The sequence below is a fragment of the Cyprinodon tularosa genome, unplaced genomic scaffold (assembly GCF_016077235.1).
Source record: "Cyprinodon tularosa strain WSP-4 unplaced genomic scaffold, ASM1607723v1 ctg75, whole genome shotgun sequence".
Lineage (NCBI taxonomy): Eukaryota > Metazoa > Chordata > Actinopteri > Cyprinodontiformes > Cyprinodontidae > Cyprinodon > Cyprinodon tularosa.
In genome coordinates, this window is record NW_024039507.1 from 818,080 (window position 1) to 844,243 (window position 26,164).

The window sequence follows — 26,164 nt, forward strand, 5'->3', positions numbered from 1 at the left end:
TTATCTTTGGGCAGAGCTGAAAAGGTGTGCAAGCATGTAGCCTAAAGACATGACTCCATTAAACCCGTTCAGGCAGTAGGATTAGGCCTAAATACCAGCAGAATATCATACAATTTTAGGAAGTATTTTAAAATTAGCTTGTGTGTTACAAGTTTTACAAAAGGATAGAAAGCCATCCCCAGCCATAGAACTGCCTGTTTATCAATAAGGTTCAATGCATTTTCAAAAAAGCAGAAACTTAGGAAAAAAGTCAACTTTAAAAAAAAAAAATTGCCCAGGAAGATTCTTCCTGACCTATTTGGCAAAAAGCAGAAAATGACTCAGCTTCAATCATCTTTTACTATTAAACCTTAAGGTTTATATCTGTACACTACAGTTTGCCTTAAAGGTTTGCCATGAGAAAACTTACATAGTGTAAAAAGATCTTAAAAGAGAAAAGTAACATAAAACCTAATGTTTCAAATCAGAAAAACACAAAAAGATTTTTAATCTTGCCAAGTGGAGAAATGAGAGTTTTTATTGCAGCTAAATTGAAGACGACAATTAAAGGTCATTCAGCCAATGGTGAGGCTTCCTCGGTATTATTATGGCTATATCTGGTCCACTTCTCTTCTTGATTCCATGTCTGGAGACTGCTGCTCTTTTTTTCCAACATTAATTACCAAATGCTGCGCTCTGTTTTGGTTAATCTTATATGATTGGCTCAGGAAACAGAAAGTAAACAAGGACTACGCACTACACCTAAGAAGTTTGAATCATCCCTTTACATTTGAAAGGAGAAAAACTTGACAAAGACATTGTTGAAGCAGAAAACCCATTGTTTATAGGGAGTGTTACTTCAATCCTGGGTTAATTTTGCAGTAAATTTATCCTACAGCTTTTTAAACTGTGTGATTTTAACAGACCCTACGGTATATACATTGACTACAACACACAGGGACGCATTTGGTGGAACCAAACACAGCAAATAATCATAAACACATCAACTCTAACTTGAAGCACAGAGGAGGGATAGTGATGATATGGGATTGTGCAGCTGCCAGATATGTGCAAGATTTAGTGATTGATGACATTTGTTTTTTCTGGCTTTTTGCTGTTAGCCTGTGCCTTTTTTGCAAGCTTATAGTTTGGAAAATTAGGAAATAATAGCTGTCCAATTAGCTTATTTTATCTTAAAAATATCCCTTCTTTAAAGATCTTTTAGCTGAAACATGGTGTATTTCATGACCTCTTGCTCTTGAACCACAATCTTTTTTTTTTTTGCTAAATGAGTTTCTCTTCTTAAGGTTTTGAAAAACAATAAGGAAGGTTAAAGATTAATTTGTGATCTAGATGAACCAGAAGAAGCAAGTATAAACATTCACAAAGATTGACAAACCTCAAGGCCAGGATTTTGATTTGCAATTGCTTTGAAACAGAAACAGACAACGTGATAAACTGCTAACAGGACCTTAAAAGAGAACAAGACAACGCTGAGTTAAAAAAGCAGATAGACAAATCATACTAATATAAACAGCTCTTTTTAAAGCCTCTTTAATCTTTTTTTGGGTTTTTTTATAACTGAGCTTCTGAATTCTCCTTCTTGAGTGAACCTTCTCCCTTTCTATACTGTATGTGTCGAGGCATTGAGAAAAAAGCATAAAACATTCACGTTTGTGTCCATAAACTTAATGAGTTTTAGAGCTTTAGTGTTCCCAATAGTAACTCTCCTTTGGCTGTGCCAGAGGAATAGCATCTTGCACAGATCTGTAATACAGTGTGAATGTATCACTAAAGATTTAGATTATACTTTATTTGTAAGGTCAGCTACTTTGTTTGAAGAAGGGCTGCCATCATGTGTTTGCTGGATTGTTTCCTCCTCAGCAAGTATATGTCCATGTGTTCATGTTTTTTAAGCTATTTAATACCTTATTGAGGCAGTAAATAAGTCAGCTAGTCTGTTAAAGACTTACACGCTCAGTCTTTGCTTGCGGTTTGCTACTATAATAAAACTGAGCAGGCCTGCATATTGCCTGACTTCATTGACAACTGGTTTTACAAACCAATACCATGTTCATGTACCATGCCCTGATAGTGACTTACTTTATTGTCTAATGGGCAGAAACATTCCTGCAGGATTTAGAGCATGACCTTATTTTCCTGTGGTTTATTTTTGAAATAATCATTTTTTTTGTATATTTAGGGCTGGCTTTTGCACATGTACAGTAAGAAATTTACATCCTTGCTAAGAAGTGCTTTATGTTCTTATGGGGAAGTGATTTAGTAGGGGTTAGTCATTTGCAGAGGGTTGAATGTTAAATTAGGTTTTCTTTTAGGCACATGGTGTCCAAAGTACAACCAAAGCACAATTTACGATCCCTTGGAATGAGTTTTGTTGCCCCAGACTGAAGGGATAGTACTCATTTGACCCCCAAGCACACTTAGTAGATATAGTTGGACATTTTTATTTATTTATTTTAGACCATGATTGTACCCTGCAGGAATCCTTGGTACAATTTGAGAATTTATTCTCAAACACTCTATCTAATGAGGCTAGAAATTTCAGTCTTTAGATGTGCTAATCATGTAGAAAAACACCAAAGGACTTGGTGCTGTGTAAGCATCAACAATTAGTTAAAAAATATTGACTTTGGGACTTTAAGGATGTATTCTATGTATTTCACACTTTTCAGATTCACTTTCCTTTCCCTTCACACTTGAGCTGATGCTATAGGTTGGTTTATACCAGGGGTCTGAATCTCCGGAGCGGCAAGTGGCTCTTTGGAACCTCTACAATGGCTCTTGTTAGTGCCTAAAAGGATATAAAGACACAACTAATTTAGTATAACACATACCAGTCTTAAAAAGGTTTATTGGGTTTTAAATATATAATACTTGATAGAATTTTCACAACAGAATGACAAAATACAATTTTTTTGTCGTTAGCTTGGAAATTATGTCTGTTTTTTTACACCAAATGCTAATATTTCTATGGAGAAAAATCTGTGCCTTATCTTCAATCATTGTTTCATGTTTTTCTGTATTTTAAAGCTAAAAACACAAAAAAACTTCTGGTTGTTTAAGATGGAAACTTTCAATTGGGTCAGTTTTTGTCTCTTGCCCACTGTTGTTCTCTGGGTAATTTCACTTCATCAAGCCTTTTCTAAAAAGCCAAACTACTGATTGTGACTGAGCACATTGTTATACAGTAGAAGAAATACTTTGATGATCCACTCAACCAAGTTGGCACACCTTCCCAGGTGGAAGCAGAGACTGGATGTAGACTTGTTCATAACAGAGGTGGCCAAATTAACTCCATGGTGGCAAGGCTTTTGGGTGAATGAGTATCTTAGGTCTCTGGATGTTGTGGCACTGTCGTGGTTGGCACACCTCAACATTGTGTGGTGGTGGAGGACACTGCCCCTGAACTGGCAGACAGGGCATATGTGACCCTTTACTAGGGGCCATCTAGTCAGTTCAAGCAGAGCAGGAGTCTATTTCTGTGGAAGTCTGGGAGTCTTTGTTGACACTGTGGCCCCTGAAACCTGGTCCCGGATAAGCAGAAGATGGCGATAACAGTTTTTTTTTGAATTATCCAAACTTCCCAGACATTTTCTTTATTTGAGCAAATTTTTGCACAATCTGTTTAATTTTATTTCTATCAATACTTAAAATCTACCTTCTAATCAAATCATCATCCCAAGCTGTTTACGAGTCTGTTCCATGTTTAAAATGCATCCATAACCAGTCTGGACTGTCCCCTCCTTGCTGTCTGTGATCTGCATCATCCTCTTCTCTTTACTGACTCAGCCATGGACAGTTCCCAGGCTCCTGACGACAGGTCATTATGTGGTCATATACCCAGGGCTGCTCGGGGTTAATGCGGAACGCATCTTTCCCACTCCTCAACCATCAGCACCTTTCAGATAAAGACTCAGCACAGACACAAGGAACACAGGGCAACACGGAAAGTAAACATGTTATTCATTTCTGTCATGTGCCCCCAAAACATTCAGACTTTTTTGAGCTGGCTTAATGTGCATGTAATGGTTTTATGTTTCCCATTAGTGCTTTAACACCCAACTTCTCTTACAGTCCCTGCATACCCCAACTTCCTCATGCCCACCCACACACTGCAAAAATCCCAACCCCGCCTGGTTCTTAATGTGAAGGGAAGGAGCCCCCCTGCCAGTTTACAACCAGTGACCTGGTTGTTTTATAACCCAGCCAGTCTGGACCAGTTTACCAGGCATTTAAACATTCCGCATGAGTGTTTTGTGTGCAAGCTGATGCGACGATATGTAACTTTAGACTTTGGCTCTGATAAATCTATTTTAGTGTATGATGGTGTATATATTACAAAGCTGCTTGTAACCAAGAGTCAAGCCAAAGGAAGCAACGATTGTTTAATTGTGTAAAAAAAAAAAACTGACGATTTTACTTACTTTTAAACCAATCGTAGTTAGAGGAGTGCTTATGATCTTATTTTTGATAAGATCAATCTTATTTATAAAGAATTCCATAAAATCGTTATTGTCCATCCCACCTGCTCTTTGCAGGTGGGATGGACAGTTCAACAGAGCTATGGCTCCGGATGAGTTTGGCAACTGTTTTTAAAAGACATCTAGAATTATACTTATTCTCCTCTATTAATGAGAAGAAATATGCTACTCTTACTTTACAAAGGGTCCTTTTATACAGCAGTAACAGTTTTTCACATACTATGCCATATGTTGGCACAAGGTCCAAAGTATGAAGATGAGAATGTGTGGGACTATTCACATTTTGAACAAAGCCAATAGCATCTAAAATAGCATTAAAGGCTGCACTTAAGCTATCGCCTTCAAGGTCAGCATGAATGTTATCCCTCACTATGATTACCCTGTCAGTATTAAACACCAAATCAGATAGGAAGTCTGAATCAGTTGCAGAAACTAATTTTAATCTTTTGTTTTCCATGGTAGGAAAATGACCAACACCTGATGATAAAGCTAAAGTGACAAAGCGTGGGATGGGATGGATGTTCTTCAGAGAATCAGTTTTCATCTTCCTGTGTTATAGCTTTTTTTGTGGTTATATATTGTTTTGTTAAAAGAAAGGGGACGATGTGTCTCTTCAATTTGTTCACCAAATCCCTGAACACGCATGCATACCTGCACCTCTGCTCCATGGATGTGTGGTTTGAATGCACTGGTTGGCAGGGTTCAGATGAAATGAGGAGGAGGAGAGGGGGTCAGAAGCTTGGCAGCCCATCTGAGACCGGAGCTCAGACACTGCCACAGCTGGCTCCTCTGCTGACAATTCCTGCTTTTCTTTTCCTCTCAGGAACGCAAAGCGTCAGCTCTAATTCCCTTCTAATGAACTAGCTACTGAAGGTAGCCAGGCAGGCAGACCCTGGACACTCATTAAACACACATAGTGGGAGCACAGAAACTGCTCAGTGGAAAAAGCTTGTCTGTCTTTGGTACTTTTCAGCTGAACCATGTGCTTACATTACAAGGCTTTACATTAAATGCATAGTAGAAACATGTTCAAATCATTTTAGTTCATAAAAATTGTTTATTTTGGAGCTCCAAGAGATATCTAATTGATTTCTGGTTTTGGTTTTTCTTTTTTGTTTGTCTGTTCTATTTTTATAAGGCAGCAGTTTCATGCAATGAGAATGATACATCTGCCCATGTTTCCTCAGCATGTTGACCACATTTTAATCCGGTGGTGCAATGAATGTGTGACGGTAAATAGACTTCACTTTGTTTTTTACTTCTAGGTATTGTTGTTAGTTTTTTTCTTATGTAAAAAAAAAAAAGGTTTCCATATGTTTTTTGATAAAAGCAACAAAAAGGCTGCACCCTATTAGTGACCTAATTTGAGTCCAATTAATATGTCAAACAATATTTTAATAATACTTTCAAACCAGGATAAAAAAAAAAAACGATAGAATTGGCAGTAACACCCCTTCATTTGTCTTTCACTTCATTCTTCCTCTTTTCTAGCTCACTCCCTGTCATCTGGAGCTTATTGCCATGTCTAGTGCATGTTTTTATTATTAAGGCAGGCCTTGCTGAAGGTCATGATCTGATATAACAGAGAATGGTCCCTTTGACTGATACTCATCTGGCCATAACTCAAACCCATAACCTTATACCTCTCCAGGCTGCTTGAATTAGCTCCATCTTTGCCCACACCGGTGGATGAGGCTGATAGCATCAGGGGAAAGGCTTGCGCCTGTATGCATTCCTTCAACTGTGGAGTATATTAGTATGTCTGTGTATGTCTTGCAGAGGTTCATGATTTATTTACTATGATTAACTTTGCAGGCATAAAACCTGCTCGCAAGGTTTTAAGGCTGAAATTATTACCCATTCTGTCACAAGTTTAATGATGTTGTAGGCATTGGATACAGTAGACCTATAGAAATAGTCTTTGCAGCTGTATAAGATAGAACCCTATGCATCATCTTTAACTACCGGTACAATAGGTGGAAAATTATCTGATCAAAATGCCTCACTTTAGCCTAATTTAAAAAAAAAAATTTTTTGTTGGAAGCCCACCATCCCAAACACCATCCCCACTGTAAATCGTGGTGGTGGCAGCATCATGCTGTTGGGATGCTGTTCTTCAATAGAGAAAAGGAAGATGCTTCAAGATGGATAGAGTTATACACAGGGAAATTCTTGAGGGAAAAAAATAGGTGGCTGAACACTTTAGACTGGAAATGAAGTTTTCCCTCCTTACAGTGCCTTATCATAGTGCCAAATCAATCTTTTAGAATGGTCCTGACCCAAATATAAATGAGGATCTCTGTCTACATTTCTTTTATAGATGCACAGAATTGATTTGGAGCACTTTATGAGGAGGACTGGGCCTAATCCTCAGTCTCGAGGTGTATGAAGCTATTATAGATGTAATCTACTTGACTTTCAGCTGTGATTGGTTTAAAAAGTGATATCATGAAAGCCACCTCACAACAATACGCTGCTTCATTTCTATTTATCATAAAAGCTCTCCATCAAAACACCGTAGGTTGCGTTTGAAATAGGGAGAAAGTGTTCAAAGGTTGCAAAAACTTTTTATGCTTTACCATCATAACATGCTTTATTTTATATTTTTGCAAATAATTTGGGTTTTCTTTAGCTGTATAAACATAATATTTATCTTTACATTTACTCGGAAATGAAAATAGGACTTTTCTTTTTAAAGAATGCAAACATTTTTAAAAGGTTCTCAACCTTTTAAAAAAAAAAAAGAGGGTTATAAAATCAACATTAAATAAGGTTCCCAGATTTAATAACATAACATAATATGATTCAAAAGATGCACACAAGTTTTACTTTTCTATTTCTTTTTAAGGTGTCTACTTGTCTGGGCTCTTTACAAATAAAATTTTCCAGTGGTTACCACTATCTCACACATTACTAAATGACAACACCTTCTTGTGATCTTAATTCACCCTTGTTGACTCATGCACACGAGTGCAGGTGGGATTAATATACCCATCATATCTGTTGGTGCTGAAGGCTGCTGTCAGAGGGAGAAGGTCTCTTTTTATGATCATTCCTACAGTGTCTGAGCTAGATGGGCGGCGTGAGGCGATGGCAGCTAAAACAGAAGGCGGTCAAGTTGCTTGGATCCTCTAAAGGCTATTTGCAGATGGTTATGGAGGTTTATGATGTGTTGAGGTTAGTAGGCGAGATACACCTTAGAGATGGTGTTTGTTTAATTTAGATTTTGATGTATTACCTAATGACTTATGTTCATGACTGGGGTGGAAAATTAATTAACATATCTCAAAAACAGAGCTCTTATTTGCAGATTAATGCTTCTGACTTTTCAGAATAAAGGTTATTATACCTTCAGATTTTCCATTCAGAATTAACCTCATGAAGGAAGTTTGCACAACCTACACCTTAATTGATTTGTACTCTGAACTGCAACACAAAGTCATTAGATTAGCATTATTAACACTTACATGAATGTTAGTTTGTACACTTGTGTGTGTAAATATGCACCTGCATGCATTTGTGTGTTTTGCTGTGTTGGAAAATGGGCTGGTGAGGAGGTGAAGCATGAAAACGACAGTAAACAGTGACCACAATCAGCCATAAAGCTCTGCTCCCATTACGTGGCTGTTTTACCTCTCGGTTTTACTGTGAGAAAAGCAGAGATAAGACCTAGAAGACAAATTGGAGAGCTAATTGATAATAAGGCAGTTTTGAGGAGGAAAAGGCAGTTTTTGTCGGAGAGCAGTGTGGGAGTGGAGGCGTTTAGGGGTCTCCCTGCAGAAGAAATGGGACATGGGAATAGAGACTCGACCTAATGAAGCGTGGCTGCCCCTCGCTGACTTCACTGCCTTGTGACAGAGGGGGAAGAGATTAGAAGGAAGGCTTGGATCAGAACCGTCACTTATTCTCAAACAGTTAGAGGTCGAACCAGGTAGAGGAGAAAATAACTAACATGCAAAACACAAAAGAACAGAAAAATATTAGTAAAGTTCTTAAATCTCCTGTTGGAGAATCCATACACACAACCAAACATATGCCCACTTTTACCAGCTAAAAAGATCATTAGAAATTTAAACAGCTAAAAATAATAATCATCCATAAATTGATCTGAATAGAAATATGAAACTGAATCTTTGAAAAATAGCAGGTTTACTTGGTTTAAGGTTGTTGATCTGCTATGCCGACAGATGATGGCAGAACAGGTTACATTCTCCACACCATCTCCCATAATAGAAATAGTGTTTAACCTATTCCTTTTTCTCCTGAAATCATCTCCCTTGTTTTATTCACATTCAAGATGAGTTCATTTTTGTTCCCCAACATGATGCAAAGCCATCCATCCATCAGCCCTCCGTTATCAGCTTCTTCTACTCCTCTGACACTCGGCGATAGAAGTCACATCTGAGTATCTAAAGATGGATGAGGCTCAGCCTATGTTTTATTGACTATTCTCCTTATAACAGTAACCACATCTTAAACTGCCAGTCTATCATTCAAACTCATGCTGTACAGTGAATTTTCCTTTAAGCGCTCATTCTTCGCCTACATCAGGAAGGGAACTGCTACCTATTGATTTTGGATGCAGTAAAGCAAATAAATAAAAAATACCTTGGAGCTACTGATATACAAGCTTTTTTCTCTAATTGTGCCTTACAGGTTACGCCACTCTGCATCGAGCCACATTTCTCAGTAAGAGCAAAATGAAAATGTTACCAGATGAATTCTTTCCATACGGAAACTAACGTTGTACTTTTTAATTCGTAGTTTCATACAAGCATCCATGACATGCTGTCACATGCTCCGATGTTTTGCTACTAAAAAAAAAAAAAAAAATCCCTTGCATGTCCCCATTTGTTGTCGCTTTGCAAACGAACTAACCCTGTCATTATACTGTCATCCTTGGAGTATTGCATCATCAGTCTGTCAGCATCAAGCAACCCTGGAATAGAAGGGTTGCACAACGTTGTCATCATAAAACGCTTTCTGAAAGTGGTTCTCTCCACTTCAGTCAACCTGCGCTCTTATTCCGATGGAGACCTGCCCAGGAAATCAGAACCCAGTCTGAGTGTAGCTCTTAGAATAGAACGAGGGGAGAAAATAAGGAAGGGTTGCCTGCTTTACCTCAGCTGTTTGTGGAAATATTTCCTGTTTGGTTTTGGTACCCAGATGTACTTTCCTCATTCAGTTCTGCGGCCCTCAATCCTCTTAGCCTAAATCATGAGAGGAAGCAGGTGACTGTGGGCTTGTGTAGACCTGTGTGCGTGACAGTTGGAGTGTACGAGCAGGAAATGATTGGTTTATAAACAATTCATAACGATCTCTATGTAGTTTCTCTTTTTGATTTTTTTTGTCCCGTTGAGCTTACTTTGTTAGTCCTTGTTTTAATTAAAATACAATCCAAAATTCCTGATATAACTCTAGAAATTATAACATTCTCAATGCAATATTATCCAATACACATACAATACATTGTTTGGTTGCATGTATGCTATACAGTTAACTATTTGGACTTGTTTTTTAGTGCCTTGAAAATCATCCTAATTAGCACTTTACTGTGCAAACCTCAATAATTTACAATCCTAGTAAAGACGTGTAAAAAGCCTCTAGATAAACAAATCCTTTATTAGAGCAATATTATCTGTAATATTTTGCAGAAAATTAATATTATTGATCGCTTCTGGCAAAGTTATTGACATAAAAAGCTGATAATACTTTGTAAAAAAGAGAAATTGCTAAGTTGTTTATAGTATTTCACAATTGTTTGGAGCATACGGGAAAACATAAGGAGCAATGTTTGATCATTCCTTTTAGCTAAATGTCCTGGGATCATTCAGAGTCATCTGTCCTTTATTTGCTCTCCTCTCCTTAGTTTACAGCACAAGGTTGATTTTCTATCCAGTGGTCTATTTCTGTGTTATCTTTGCCCACATGTTTAAGATTATTAGTATCCAGCTGTTTTAAGGGTTTATGATGCCTTGCAGCCTTTTCTGGAATCTCAGGGCTTTTGGAAAGGGAGCCGGCCCACAGCATCACAGATCCTCTACAAGTGGTCTTTCTCGTAGTCATCCTTCAATTTTTTATGTTTAGATGTAAGACAGAAACAGCTTCATTTCTGGTAAACCTTCCAGAAAACTGGTTGCCATTAAAAAAAAAGTCTTCACACCACTGTTTTAATCTTTTGTTTTGCTCTTATTAACTTTAGTTAAATATGCTTTTTCTTTTCTTTATTCCATTTTAAAGAGTATTTTCGAGAAAGTGGCTTCTGAAAATGTAGCCATATTTTCTCACAAACATGTAGGGCTGCTTTGATCTATATATGCCCAAGCTTTCTAAAACCTTTTTTAAATCTTACTTTTATCCGTTCACTGATTTTCAGTGCAGGACCTGAGGAATTCAGGGGCAAAGAAGTCCTTGCTGTTGTATATCATGCATTGTATATAATAATTTTTTCCATCTGCATAATTTTTACAGTATTTATACAGTAGAAGAATAAATATCTTTTGGGGGGGGTAAACAAGTCTAAGTCTGTGGAAGATTTAAAGGAGTTTCTGCATTCTTGCACATCGACTATCTCCTTGTTTAACTGCATACAGAGCCAATTCCACCATCTTGTGGTAAAACCTGGTCAAACTTCGCTGACATGTTTTAAAGTGCAATCTTAAGTATCAAAAAGTGATTTCTCTCTTCCTCCCTCTTTGTCTCCATCTCCAGGATGCTGGTCCCTCTGCTGGATGATGACACTGGTCTCCTATTGCTCGCTGGCTTTGTAAGCTGTAGAATAATTCCATTGGTTTTGCTTTTATTTATAGATCAAGTTGAAATACTGTTTTATAACACTTTTCTCTTTCCTGTAGGGAGACACTGCAGTTGAGTGCTATGAAGTCTCCACCTCTGAGCCTTTCTTAACTCAAGGTGATACTTGGGGATTTTTTCTGCATGCTTAAAGATTATTATTTCCTCTTTAAATGTTTGTTCTCTCTCTTTCTTCATTTTCTCTTAGTGAGTCACTGCCTGACTGATGCTTCAACAAGAGGCGTCGCCATGGTACCAAAACTGGCCTTGGATGTCCTGTCCTGTGAAGTCACGCGTGTTCTTCAGCTGACAGACAGCTGCATCGTGCCCATCAGCTACCAAGTCCCTCGCAAGGTACTGCAGAATTAAAACCGGTGAATTTCTCTAGATTTTTTTTGCCCTGTTTTAAACTTTATGCCCTGTTTGCTTAGAACTCAGGCCATGAATTTCATGATGACCTTTACCCGGATACGGTGGGCACGACTCCAGCCATGTCTGCAGAGGAGTGGTGGCAGGGGGGAAACAAGCAGGTAATAGAACCTCAATCACAATAAGTGGCTATAGCCTTAAAGCTGCGTAGAAAGCTCTAATGAGGAGCTCTGTTTGTCCTAAGGTGGGAAAAGTTAGCCTCCACCCTGACAAGAAACCAAAACCCTCAGCAAAACAAGCACCAGTTAAGAAGGAGCCGCCCAGTGGAGGAAATAAAGAGGTAAAACCTGGATTTTTTTTTTTTTTTCTAAAGCAGGGAGCACATTTGAAGAATTTAAAACAATCGTCACTGTTCTGTTTTTACAGGATCAGCCTCGTGGCTCCTCCTCCAGTAGTCCAATAAGCACCCCCAGCAGCAGTGCTGCCCCATCCCGCTCTCCTTCCTCTACGTCTGGTCTCTCCTCAGGCTTCCTCCCTAGCCCAAGCCAGAACGTTAAGGCAATCCAAAACCTGATGGGTAAAAAAATGACACCAGATTTCTACCATCCATATTCTTACTTTGACGATTTTAACTTCTTGGATTTTTTTTGTTTAGGACCAACATCCAAATTCCGACATATCCAGGGTGCGCCGATGCACCGGGACAAGCACATCACCAACATCCGCAACCTGAATCTAACCACACCAGGAGAGTGTGACGGCTTCTGTGTGAACAGCCAACGTGTTGCGGTGCCACTCGCCATCTCCGGAGGCCAGATTGCTGTTTTTGAGGTAAAGTTTCCATCAAACCTCCATGTATCTGTTCAGAAACAAGAAATTTAAACCGTCTTTACTAGCAAAATCATTAGCCTGTATTGTTATTATGTAGCCATAATGAGATTTTTCTTTGAGATACCAGCTCATAATGCAAATATAATACACAGACATGATCAAAACACTATGAACAAGCATCCACAATGTAAAAACAAGCCCACAAGTATACACTGCAAAAACAATGTATAAATAAGTAAATATTTCTTAAATTGTATGTATTAACCCTTAATTTGAGTAGGTAAATAAGATGATCTGCCAATGGAATAAGTATTTTTATTTCTTAAAATGAGATAATTAGATAACATGCTGTTGAAATGAGACAATGCAATGTTTTTTGCTTATTTTAAATGTAAATTGTCCAATTATTTTATTGGCAAAGTATCACTTACCTCCTCAATTAAAACAATGCACCTATTTTAAGAAAAAATAACTTATTTTGATTTACATTTTTTGCAGTGTATGGAATCAGCCATGTATTTTTGCAAAAAGTCTACGAATTGGGCTGGAGGCCTCTTTGATTTTCAGCAGGGATGTTTAGTGCCTGTCTGCAGGGGAACAGTTGCCTTCAAACTGTTCCCTGAATCATTTGTTTTTGATGCAGTTTCTGGAATCATCTTCCTGTTGGAGGTAGAATCAACAGGGATCTATTTATTTGTAATGTGTATCCCTCCTAGTAAATTATAGCTATTTTATGGATGGTTGAAACATGGATGTTAAGGGAAAATAATGTAATGCAGTGTGCTTAATATGATGTAATAGGGCCAACTGTATACAGTATTGAATGAATCGTTGTGCGGCAACTATTCAGCCCTTTATTATGATCCCTGAGATTTGTTTTTAAAAACTTAATCCTATATATTTACCACAGCATTGAAATTATTGCTTTCTGAATGCAATACAAATACATTTAGGTTAGTTTGATGAATTTTCATCTGTCTTATTATCAAGTATCCATGTCTTAGTATTCAGCTCAATTCACTATATTTATATAGTACCATTTAACAACACGTCATCTCAAGGCACTTTACAATTCAACCAGATCATACAGTCAAATTGATTCAAAGTTTTCTAAGAAAAACCAGTTGATTGCGTCGACTCATTGAATTAAAGGCAATCCCTCACACTACCTATAATGTGAGAGATTGCAGGTGATACTAACTATAGTATCATCTCATACAGTGAGAGCTTAACTGTTATTTTTCATCACATACATCTTTAACCAACTTAGTAAACTGTTTGGGCTCTGTTGTCAGCCTTGTGGTACGCCACAATGTCGACATGCAGATCAGAACCTCAGCAGTTTCAGCAGCTGTATTGCAGGTGGTTGAACTACAGTATAGCTTGTATCTTCCTGTAATGTTTTAAGCTGATTTTTTACTTTCCTTCTCCACCTCAGCGCTCTGGGCCAGGGCGGCAGCCTGACTCGGCTCTACCCACCATCCAAAACTCTGTAAACGTGGCCGACTTGTCTTGGGACCCCTTTGACACACACAGACTGGCAGTGGGTGAGTGACTCCTTAATGCAGATAGAAACCTCATCCTTACAGAATAAAATGTAACTTTCAGATGTTTCATTTGCCCATAGAACCAAGAATATATTCTCTGAGTGTATATTTGAATCTTTGCTTCCAGCTGGAGATGATGCTAAAATCCGGCTGTGGCAGGTACCTAAAGGTGGGCTGAAAGACACCCTGACTGAGCCTGAGCTTGTCTTACAAGGTAAGTCATGTTTCATGGCGACACAAGGTCAATATAAATCTATTTATACACTGCAAAAAAAAAGGATCTAAAGTTGAACAAAGATTTCTAAGTTAAGTGTATTTACCCTTAATTTACCCTAAATACGATTATCTATGAATGGTAAGAGTATTTTTACCCTTGAAATAAGATAATTTGATATTATTCACTTGAGATAAGAGGCTGTAGTTGTCTTTCCTTGTTTATAATGTAAATATTATCTCTTATCTGCTCAATTCAAGAACAAATGCACTTATTTACTTAGTTTTACTTAGTAAATAAGTTACTAATTTACTTAGATTTCAACTATTTAGGCTTGTAGTGGCTCATTGAATGGGCTGAAGTTAAAAAAAAAGATGAACAGAGGTATAGAGAGAGAGATGTGGATGCTACTGCAGAGATCTTGCTTTCTGACTCCCATTTCTCTGATGTCCTGCAGTTTACTAAACATTTTGGATAAAACTGCACTGTCCTACTTACAGTGAATCAGGGAAGATTTATAAATTATTTTCTCAGCTACTCAGTAATAAATATCAAGTAGTAGTGATTTAAAAACACGTCCTTGACTCCTCATGTTAACAGTTGACCCAGGTTGACAGTAACTATGGCAGAATAATGTAAGGACTTTTTACTCCCTCTAGGTCACACTGAGAAGATTTACTCCATCAAGTTTCACCCTCTTGCCAGCGGAGTCCTGGTGTCCTCATCCTACGACCTCACAGTCAGACTGTGGAACCTGGAGAGCGGGGAGCAGGTCAAGGTTCTCACTGGACATCAGGACCAGGTTAGTCGGTGTTTTGACTGAAAATATGGACATGCAGATGTGTTTTTTATAAAGCGGAGGGAAATTTCTCATGGATGGTTTGGTTTATCCTGATGTTCCTGCTTAGGTGTTTGGAATTGCATGGAGCCCTGACGGCAAGCTGCTGGCGACTGTTTGCAAGGATGGGAAAGTTCGCATCTATGACCCCCGCAAATCGACATCACCTGTGCAAGTATGCATGAACATAAATGCTGTATGGCATGATATTGGCAAACTAAATAATGATTAGAAATAATAATCTAGCTTGTGTTGTAAAAAAACCGACACTCTGCAAAAAGAAGAAATCTAAGTAAGTATTAGTTACTTAGTATTAGTTAGTGAGAAACTTTACCAGTGGAATAAGAAATTATTTAAAATAAGAAAAAACAACTACAGTCTCTTATTTAAAGTGCATAATATCTATCTTATTTTAAGAGTAAAAATAATTGTTCCATCAGCAGATCATATTATTTACCTAAGCAAATTTAGGGTAAATATGGTTATTGTAAGAAAAATTTGCTCATTTTTATACGTTCTTTTGCAGTGCAAACTTGACTGGAATTTTGAATATATGTAAATGACCGACAAAGCATGTAGAAATTAATTTTTTCCTAATGTATATGACAAATACAAACCTGAAAAATGTGGCCTGTTTTTGTCTTAAGCTCCTTTAATATCCCAACAATAAATTCCACTTCCATGTTCTTTTAAGGCTGATGAGGATTGTTAGAGAACCTCAGTGAACAAACAGCACAAATAAATACAAGACAGTTCAGGGACACCATGTTTTAAAAGCAGAGTTACAGCCTTTAAAGGTATAGTTAAGCATTTTCTTTTTCCGAGTGTATCATCAAAATAAGTGGTCCTAATAGTCAATTATTCTGGTGATATGTTTACATAAGGTCGTCCTATGTGCTCGTTCCCATTTTCACTTACTGACATACTGGGAAAATTGCAGATCTTCTTTTGGAAATTAAGCTTTTATATGTGATGCAAACTGTAATTTTAAACAGAGTGTGCACGAGGAGAAATGGGCTTTTGCATGCTCTTGCACGCGTTTAATAGGCATTCCCTCTTGGGGCATTTTTTTTTAAGTGGAGAAGGCGGGTCTTTTCAAAAATCCGCAACAATCCTCCACTATACCTTTAATGTCTCACAGAGGACTGCTTTATAAGAGTGGTGAGATTAAAACTTAGCAGCAAACTTTCAAGATGGTGGTCGTCTATGAAAATTAGCAAGCCAGGCAATGAGGAGAAAGAAGAAACTCTGGAGGAGCTGCAGAAATCAAATACTCAGGTGAGAGAATATGTAGGCAGGACAATGGTCTTCATTAAAAAAAAAAGCAAAGAGAAATCCATATTTAGAAGAAGGTCATAAGAAGTGCCAAATGATGTAAAGGACACCTTCAGCCACAGATTTGTGGATTATCATACCCTCTGAACACGGTGGAGACAGAATCATGCTGTGGGATGCTTTTCCATAGTCAATGGAAATAAGTAGAAAAAGATCCTAGAAAATCACTAAACAGGCTTAAATTGGAAGGCAGCCTTTCCATTTTTAGAAGATGTTTCAACAGTGCAGATTTGTTTAAGCAGCATGGAGGTCAATCCTGAGCACATTCCAGGTCAGATGCAAATCAAGTCAGTTAGAATGAACTTAGGAAGACGTGTTGAAAAAAAAAAAGAATGAAATTACAGTTGCATTCCAGTTTAAGCCTGTTTTGTGGTTATCATGAACCGGATGACTGGGAATTTACTCAGGCATCCTAGAAGAAAAACTGTTGGAGGATCTTCTTCCTGCAGAACGGAAGCCCAGAACATGGAGCCAGAATTACAATGCAGCTGTTTAGATAAAAGGTAGTTCATGCTTTTAATGAGCTCATTTACTTCCATCCATTTCATTCAGTTACTTTATTATTTTACATGCACATTAATATGGAATCCAGTTAGTAATGGTGAAGTAAAACTTAAAAACTCCCGTTCCTATCTGAGAAAATAATAGGCATGACTTCGGTTGTGTAAAGCTGGTAGAGACAAACTCGCTGTATAATTGCAGTGAATGCCAATTCTATAATTCAAATACCTTCATGTCTACACTTGTATTCATTTTTATTTTTTGTTTCTATATAAAAAAAAAAACTGTTTGCAATCTCTTTCTTCTACAGACGTATGCTTTGCACTGTGTTGATCTATCAAATCAACTCATGAACAAATGTTTGTGGTTGAACAGTGATAATATCACAAGATACTTGAACCCAGCACAGTTAACTAGTGTTTCAACATACATTTTGTGTATTTTTTCCCAAAATGTGACACATTATTGTCTGAACTGTGAGACAGAAATCAGTGATTGAAAAGCTGCTTTTGTAGATATTTGGTTTACTTTGTTTTTTCCCCAGGAAGGACCGGGTCCGGAGGGCCACAGAGGGGCTCGTGTGGTCTGGGTGCTGGATGGAAAGTACCTCCTGGTGTCAGGGTTTGACAGGTACTAACAGCTAAAGCTCTGTGCTTTTCCTCACTCTGTGCATCATGGCTGTTTCATTAATTGTAAATTATGACCCTCCCATGTCATTTCGGTATTCAACCCCCCTTTCTTGTGTTTTTTTAGTCGCAGTGAAAGAGAACTTTACCTGTTCTCTGCTGACTCCCTGTCCTCTGGGCCTGTTGCCAGTACTGCTCTGAATGTGTCCCCCTCCACACTCATCCCTTTTTACGACCCTGACACCAGCGTCGTGATTCTCACTGGAAAAGTGAGTAAGATAAGAGATAAATTGGTGCAAAAGGCTGCAGAGTACATCACGGCTAAAGCCTGGGTTTTTGCCTTTCTTTAGGGAGACACCAGAGTCTACATCTACGAGGTGGTCCCAGAAGATCCATATTTTATTGAATGCAGCAGTTTTAACTCTCCTGAGCCTCATAAGGTAACAAGCTTCCTTGTTTTGACCTATTAATAAGTGAATCAGTCTAAGAGGAGGAGATTAATGCGGTGCTCTGTGTGCAGGGACTGGCCTTTTTGCCTAAAACCGAGTGCAATGTGCGAGATGTAGAAATAGCTGTGGGAATGATGCTCACCAAGACCACAGTGGAGCCTGTGGTCTTCAGAGTGCCCCGTGTTAAAGTGAGTCTGCAGCACCCCCTCGTGGACATTTGGAGTAACGTTCCCCCCCCCCCCCCCCCCCCCCCTTATTTTTTTGATGAGCATCATTTATTTCCTTTTTGTCTTTCCAGAAAGAGTTCTTCCAGGATGACGTGTTCCCAGACACGGCAGTGTGGTGGGAGCCTGCACTCACCGCCGCTGCCTGGCTCTCCGGCTCCAACGGCCAGCATAAAAAGCTCAGCCTGAAGCCAAAAGACATGACGCCAGGTGCAGACGCAGACACAACACAGCTCGTCACAATCCTTTCTTTACACCGGCATGTCGGTTCTGGACATGTCCTGTTACGTTTGGTTGCTTCATGCAGGGCTGTGTTTTTATTTTAGTGAGCGAGGCCCCCAAAGAGGCTCCAGTGAGAAAATACCTCCCCTCTTCTGTTTACTTGGAGGAAAAAACAGATGAGCAGAAAAAAGATGAGGTGAAACTCTGCATGTTTTTTATCTGCTTAGTTTGTCTTCAATCTGATAGCATGGACCTGCAGTATCTGAAAAAGCATGCCTGTGTCTCCCTGCAAACTAAACAGTGTGTCTTTATGGTCTAGCTCCTGAGTGCCATGGTGGCTAAGCTGGGTAATATGGACGACCCACTGCCCCAAGAGTCCTTTGAAGGTGTGGATGAAGAGGAGTGGGTGAGTAAATGGGGCAAAAAGAGCATCTCGTCGTTTTTTTTTGTTGTTGTTTTTTTTAAAGAAAGGCAGATCATTTATTGCAGTTTTTTTCTTAACTTGATCTCATTTTTGTCTCCCTGTGATTCAGGACGATTAAGCGGAATATCATCGTCTGATCTTTGCTTAAAATCACAGTGTCAACGGCAGAGAGGAGAGAACAGCTCAAGATTTTATGTTGCCATTCGTGTTTAAGCGCATCACCCAGACACCTTCTGAGCAGAACAAACACTGCAGCCTACGAATAAAAGAAAATTTACATTACAACTGAACTTTAAAAAAAAAACTTCTAAAAACCCCTCGGGGATAAATTCATCATTGAGTTTGAACTTAAATATTTTATCTTTTTCTGTTTAAAGACAAGGCAAACTTGGTGCTGGTGTATAAAAATGCTTTATAATGAATACATCTTGTTTTTTAGGAGCTTAAAATCAAACAGAACATTTTAGAAAATCCAACCCTTCTAGTTATTATGTTTCTTCTCTCTCAAATAGGATGGATGATCCGATCCAAGCTGAGGTTATGACGTCATCAACCTCTGTCAATCTCAAGTCGTACTAATGAGAAGTAATTTTATTCTGAACTATACCCAGTAGACCTGAGTCTGCAGTCCGTAGTACTGCCAAAGCCACACTCTAATAGAAATGTTTTTTAAACCATGCCTACCTGGTAGACCAATACGATGCTGCACACCTACAACATATCAGCCAGGTGATTGGCTGTGATGCCCACCATAACAAATATGAACATGTGGTTCGCTAAACTCTGATGGTTGATGATTCTTTAATCAGAACTATATTGTTTACTCAATTGGAACTAAGAATGATTTGGAATAAAATGAGTGAAAAGTGACTCATTTTTAAGAGCAGTGGAGGATCTATAATTCAATAATAATAATAATAATAATAATTCACTGGGCCTTTTTCTCTTCCAAAAGCCTTGGAAACCTTATTAGAACTCATTGCATTATAATCTCTTTCAAATAATAGGATACTTTAAATAAACATTAAACAATAAATAGTGATTGAAACACGTGGCTCAATGAGCACTGAAAAAGTTTAGCAGCTATGATTTAAAAAGTCTATGTGAAACCTAAACTATATATGCTGCAAGCTTAGAAAATGCTACAGGAGAAGAAGTACTCTTGTATTTGCAATTTGGATCTGAACACAGAGGTCACAATAACTGGTGCTCCAATCATTAAAAAAAAAATTATATATTCCATTCTGTTAGTTTTATGCTGCTGTAACTAAATTTGTATTTATTTACAGAATTTTTCCACATCTTTACCAGGGGTGCCAAGAAACATGTCCGTATTTGAAAATCATTATTCTGATTTGAGGAATTCATTAAATAATCGAAGCATAATCACACAAAGAAATAAATTAGAAGCATCTCAAGAATTACATTTTCAAAGCAAACTGAATTAAAACTGCAGCTGCTCACAGCAGACCCACCTCTGATGCATGCGTCATATCATCTAGTTAATTCTATAACAGCTTGTTATAAAAATATGAAAATGAGGCATTTTTTTTTTTGTATTTTGATTGCAAACACACAGTATTCCAATACCATTAAATCTGTTTAGCCTGAATGTTTTTATCAAAGAGGGACCACTGCTTTGCTTTATAATGGACTGTTAATATAGCACAAATTAAGACTGATTACCTTCTAGTCCGATGATGCAAACATGTTCAAGCCTCCGATACCACCTTCAGCTTCAGGAAACGACAGCATCGCCATGGTGCTTTTCCTCAGTAAATCTCTTATATTAGTACCAACGAGTTTCATTCCTTTTAAATCCAACATATAAATCAAATTCTAACATGGTAGGTGTTATGTTTTAGAATATTCAGCTTTTTATTAACTATTTTGCCATTAAGGGATGTGGGTAAGACAAGAACAATGATCTTTATATTCCAATTAGGCTTCTTATGCTTTTACTTAACTTTTCCCTTTTATTTGCTGGTTTTCTAATGTTTTTAACTTTGATCCATGTCCATGTGTATATTCTTGGGGAATATTTGTCTTTTAATGGGATATTTGTAACGAATCAGGGTTTTTAGTTAGACAAACAGCTCAGTGTTAGTAAGTTTGAGTGAAGCCAACATTGTGTAGTCGTCACTCAGGGCAGAGTAGAAGCTGTTGAAAATAATTGTTTACATCCTAAGGACGACTTCCTGGAATTAGTGATGCATTTTCTTGCCTGTCGCATTAAACACATACTGTATACGGTGGATGTCCCTGGAAGTATGTAATTGTGATTTTTAAAGATCTGTTATATGCTATCATTTGATTAACTCACCTTTGGATTTGTTTTTTTATGGCAAGTAAAACATCGTGGTTTTTCTTTCTATAGTAATGGTTTGTGAACTTTTTCAAGACTGTCTTGTAATAAACACCATATAAACTGATCATCTGTGTATTTAACTAATTATAGTGAGCAATGCTGCTGTATTTATGGCAGTCATGTAAATGTTTATGTTGGACAATATTTTTTTATTGAGTTAAGTATATAGTAATTATATATTTGGAGCTTAACTATTTTAGAAGTTACTTATTATTATTATTTAGAAGTACTTTTTATTTGTTTAACCAAAAGAGTTGGGTAGCACTGCCTTTCAAGACATAAAAAAGCAAAACATATATAAATAAAAGAAAAAAATCATGGAAGAACCAAGTGGACTCATGAAAAAGTGCTACCATGAAAAAAAATCTAGACAGTAAGAATTATAAAAGTGCCTTAAACAAGTGAATGTTATATCTTAGTGTCTGGTCACTTGTTCTGGTACTACTTACCTATTTATCGTGCCAGTTGTTTTTTTTATTGGAGGATAAAGACACATGTGACAGTATGGAAGAGGATTAGGGCCACTGGAAAAATAAGAAAAAAAACGGCTTGAAAACTGATTTTCAAATATTATTTCATTATAATATGAGAAAAAGTCCGAATTTTGAGATCAAAGTCAGAGTTCTGACTTTTTCCTCATAATGAAATAATATTTAAAAATCACTTACCGGTAACTTTTTTTTTTTTGTCAGTGGCCCTAATCCTCTTCCGTACTGTCACATGTGTCTTTATCCTTCAATAAAAATAAAAACAAAACTGGCATGATAAGATGGCAAGTAGTACCAGAACAAGTGACCAGACACTAAGATATAACATTCACTTAAGATCCAAAATTCTGAGAAAAAAGTCAGAATTCTAAGAAAAAAAATCCAAGTTCTGAGATTAAAGTTATATTCGAACTTTTTTCCCCAACTGAAATAAAATTAAAAAAATCTGTCAACTTTTATATATATATATATATATATATATATATATATATATATATATTTTTTTTTTTTTTTTTTTTTTTTTTTTTTTTCAGTGCCCCTAATCATCTTCCGTATGTCAGTTCCATTGCGCTCTAGAATCAAACATTTTCTTTGCAAAGCTGCACTAACCTTCCCCGCCAGCAGGGGGCGCTGTTTAAAATTCCACCACCTGCAGCTGAACCGTCTCGAATGTTGCGATTCCGAGCTTCCTTGAACTATGCCCCGGTAACCTTCAGTGTCCATGTGTGAAACCGGGAGTCGGCATTTCGGCTGTGGAAGGAGTTCATTACTGTAAAAATGGTAAGATGATGCTATTACATTAGAGTGTTGTGTGTTTATCTACGGCGTTAAGAACGTTTTGATAAAATTATATGGGTTTTTAGTGCTGGAATGTCTGTAATTGGCTTTACATAACATAACGCCTGCTGTCAAAGAGCTTCTGAGGTTGATGTGTTGACTTCAGGCTGTTGGCATTGTCAGTTACTATGTTTATTTTATCATCTTTCAGGCTAAATACCTCGCTCAGATCGTAGTGATGGGTGTTCAGGTGGTAGGTCGAGCTTTCGCCCGGGCGTTACAACAGGAATATGCAGGTATGTTATTTTGATCGCAGTCCAATGTCTGCGATCTGACTGTTATTTAAACTCTTTAAACACTCATTGGTGACAGCTGTGGTCAAAACGTCAGAGAATGGAGAGAAAAAAAAAACCTTAACTTAGCGGGTTTGAGAGATTTTATTTCTTTTTTTGTTAATACACTGTGTGCAGAATTATTAGGCAAGTTGTATTTTTGAGGATTATTTTTATTATTCGACCACAATTGTGTTCTCAATCAACCCAAAAGACTACTTAATATCAAAGTTTCATATTTTTGGAAGTTTAAGTTTTTTGGGTTTTTTTTTTTTTTTAGATTTGGCCATATTATGAGGATAATCTGTGAGTGCAGGTAAATATTGTGCAGAATTAGGCAACGTCATAAAAAACAAATATATACCCATTTCACTTGTTTATTTTCACCAGGTAAAACCAATATGACAAGTCAAAATTCAGAAATAAACATTTGCAACATTCAAAAACAAATCAGTCACCAATATGGCCTTTCTTCACCATGACTCTCAAAATCCATCCATCCATAGATTCTGTGAGTGTCTTGATCTGTTTGCGATCCACATTGCGTGCAGCAGCCACCACAGCCTCCCAGACACTGTTCAGAGAGGTCTTCTGTTTTGCCTCCCTGTGGATCTCACATTTCATAAAGGACCACAGGTTCTCCATGGGGTTCAGATCAGGTGAACAAGGGGGCCATGTCACTACTTAGACTTTTTCTGGCCAGCCAGGCTGTGGTGTATTTTGATGCGTGTGACGGAGCATTGTCCTGCATGAATATCATGTTTTTCTTGAATGATGGCGACTTCTTCTTGTACCACTGTTTGAAGAAGGCGTCTTCCAGAAACTGCCAGTAGGTCTGGGAGTTGATCTTGACCTCATCATCAACCCAAAAAGGTCCCATAAGCTCATCTTTGATGATACCAGCCCATGCCAGTACCCCACCTCCACCTTGCTGGCGTGTGATTTGATAAGGAACTTGCTGCCCTTTACTGATCCAGCCTGGTGTCCATCCATCTGGCCCATCAAGACTCACTCTCATTTCATCAGACCCAAACACCTTGGAGAAATCAGTCTTTAGATATTTCTTAGCCCAATCTTGACGTTTTGTCGTGTGTGTCTTGTTCAAAGGTGGTCTTTTCTCGGCTTTCCTTACCTTGGTCAGGTCCCTGAGTATTGAGCACCTTGTGCTGCTCGGTACTCCAGACATGTTGTAGCTCTGAAATATGGCACAACTGGCGGCTAATGGCTTCCTGGTAGCCTCATGCTTGATCCTTCTCAATTCATGGGGAGTTATTTTGTGTCTTCTTTTTTCAACACGCTTCTTGCGCTACTGTTGGCTATTTGCCATGAAACGCTTGATTGTGCGATGATCCAGCATCAAAAGCTTGGTCATTTCCAAACTGCTGCCCCCTCTGAAAGACATCTGACAATTATGACTTTTCAGAGTCTATCAAATCTCTTTTCTGACCCTTTTTGTCAAAGGAAAGGCAGTTGCCTAATAATTAAGCACAGCTTATATAGGGTAATGATGTCATTAGGCCACGCCCCTTCTCATTACAGAGATGCACACCACCTGATTTACTTAATTGGTAGTTAACTTTCAAGCCTGTACAGCTTGGAGTAGGACAACATGTATGAAAAGGATGATGTGGTTGAAATACTCATTTGCCTAATAATTCTGCACACAGTGTACATTAATTATATGCAGTGACTTTATTAATAATTAAAGATGCATATTAATATTTCTGGGGTAGAAAAATTATTTGACATCAGATCAGTAACCAGTAAGTAATTTTCATTGTGTGTGCAGAACATCTGGCTGCTGCCATTCCTGAACAAGCTCTGTAGTGGTGGCTACCCTCTATGTTATGAGCCAATTCTCATTGTTTGGTTCGTCGTCTTATTACAAAAGACTGTGCTATGATCATGGAGGCAACAGTCAATTTAGAGCTTTTATTTCTGACATAACTTCTAAATTATCTTTTGCTAAAGCAGATCGGAGCAGCTTTGGCATTGCTGCATAGAAAAAAACTGATCCATCTGTCTGTGAGGCTTCCATTTGGTCTTTTCATACCACGGCCCACTGGTACATATTGGACAGGCTGTATAGATTTCTACAGACCTGGGTGTCCTGCAGAATGTAGAGGGGTTTGTTGGTTTCTCTACTAAAGTTGTTTCATTGACAACCCAAACTTGGAGAGGCACAAAACTACAGATGGATAGGTGGAAAGTGTAGATTAAAATAATCTACCCCAGATTAACCAGTCTAAGGATAATATTTTTATTTTTAGTCTAATTAAAGATGGTATTAACGGCAAAAGCATGAAAATATTCTCCTTTTTTCTTGTATTTTCCATCCATTGCAAACTGTGACTTATAGAACATTTTTGAGTTCATGTTTGACCAGATTTTAAAATAAAATGGATCAAAGGTAGTACAAACACGCTGCCACAAACATCACTACAGGATGGATCTCTGTTGTATTTTCTGCCTTCAGCGAGTCAAGCAGCAGCCCGGGCCAGAGGCCGAACGGGGCAGCAGTCGGCCGCAGCGTCCAGCATCTCTGGGATGAGTCTGCAGGAGGCTCAACAAATCCTCAACCTCTCCACACTTAGTCCTGAAGAGATACAGAAGGTATAAACCCTGCTTTGTTATTCTGAAATATATGCAAATGTTTTTAAATATTCCGCTGTTTCAGCTTTTTTTATTAAAGGACTTGGATCCAGCCTTTCTGAGTCTAATTTCGGGGATTTTAGGGTGCTAAAAGAATGTGTGGTTTAACTGGATTATCAGGGTCGGCTGTAGATTTGTTTGTTCCAGAGGGTGCTAACACTTCAGCTCTTTAAATGATGAAATCTAGCTGAGATCTCTGAAATTATCAGCAAAAAAACTTGAAAATTGGTTCAAATTAGTTTGATTATATCTAACCAGTGTCAGAATAGGTGGCATTTTAAATGTGCATTTTTTTTTATTTTTAAATGAAAGACACTTATACTGAATTGTTTCTCTCTTACAGAACTACGAACATCTTTTTAAAGTCAATGAAAAGTCAGTAGGAGGTTCATTTTACCTCCAATCCAAAGTGAGTATTCAGTTTTCACATAAGGCAGGGAGACGTGATGTGTTATGTCTTTAGTGTCACTTCCTGTTAGGTTGCAAAAAATATTGATAGCATCAATACTCAAATGCTTTATCAGGATGCAATACTAATATGGCATATTACAGATATTAAAGACAAGGGATGTTTGCATATTTTGCTATTGGTAATTTAACAGTTCTGGATTATTTACATGTAAAAGAATAATACCTCAGACCACATTAAAATGTTGTCAGTTTTATTTATTTTGTTTTTTTTTTATTTTGCCTG

The 26,164-nt window shown here is 37.8% G+C and overlaps 1 protein-coding gene across 3 annotated transcripts in view; it reads left to right on the forward strand.

Moving 5' to 3' along the window:
* The window catches only part of LOC119773190 (mitochondrial import inner membrane translocase subunit TIM16-like), a 146,436-nt gene that overhangs the window by 119,655 nt on the left and 617 nt on the right, over positions 1–26,164 (forward strand). The window contains exons 10-30 of one of the 3 annotated variants that reach the window (XM_038270070.1): positions 11,193–11,247; positions 11,336–11,393; positions 11,482–11,627; positions 11,705–11,803; positions 11,887–11,982; positions 12,069–12,219; positions 12,298–12,473; positions 13,912–14,020; positions 14,148–14,234; positions 14,894–15,036; positions 15,143–15,247; positions 17,453–17,538; positions 17,662–17,803; positions 17,885–17,974; positions 18,055–18,171; positions 18,282–18,417; positions 18,534–18,625; positions 18,749–18,835; positions 22,698–22,782; positions 25,295–25,431; positions 25,814–25,879. In XM_038270070.1, coding sequence (XP_038125998.1) covers positions 11,193–11,247; positions 11,336–11,393; positions 11,482–11,627; positions 11,705–11,803; positions 11,887–11,982; positions 12,069–12,219; positions 12,298–12,473; positions 13,912–14,020; positions 14,148–14,234; positions 14,894–15,036; positions 15,143–15,247; positions 17,453–17,538; positions 17,662–17,803; positions 17,885–17,974; positions 18,055–18,171; positions 18,282–18,417; positions 18,534–18,625; positions 18,749–18,835; positions 22,698–22,782; positions 25,295–25,431; positions 25,814–25,879 — 2,263 coding nt within the window. Of the gene's footprint in view, positions 1–11,192; positions 11,248–11,335; positions 11,394–11,481; positions 11,628–11,704; positions 11,804–11,886; positions 11,983–12,068; positions 12,220–12,297; positions 12,474–13,911; positions 14,021–14,147; positions 14,235–14,893; positions 15,037–15,142; positions 15,248–17,452; positions 17,539–17,661; positions 17,804–17,884; positions 17,975–18,054; positions 18,172–18,281; positions 18,418–18,533; positions 18,626–18,748; positions 18,836–18,962; positions 19,698–22,363; positions 22,490–22,697; positions 22,783–25,294; positions 25,432–25,813; positions 25,880–26,164 lie in introns of those variants that run through there. The other 2 variants (XM_038270068.1, XM_038270069.1) reach the window with 2 other exon arrangements.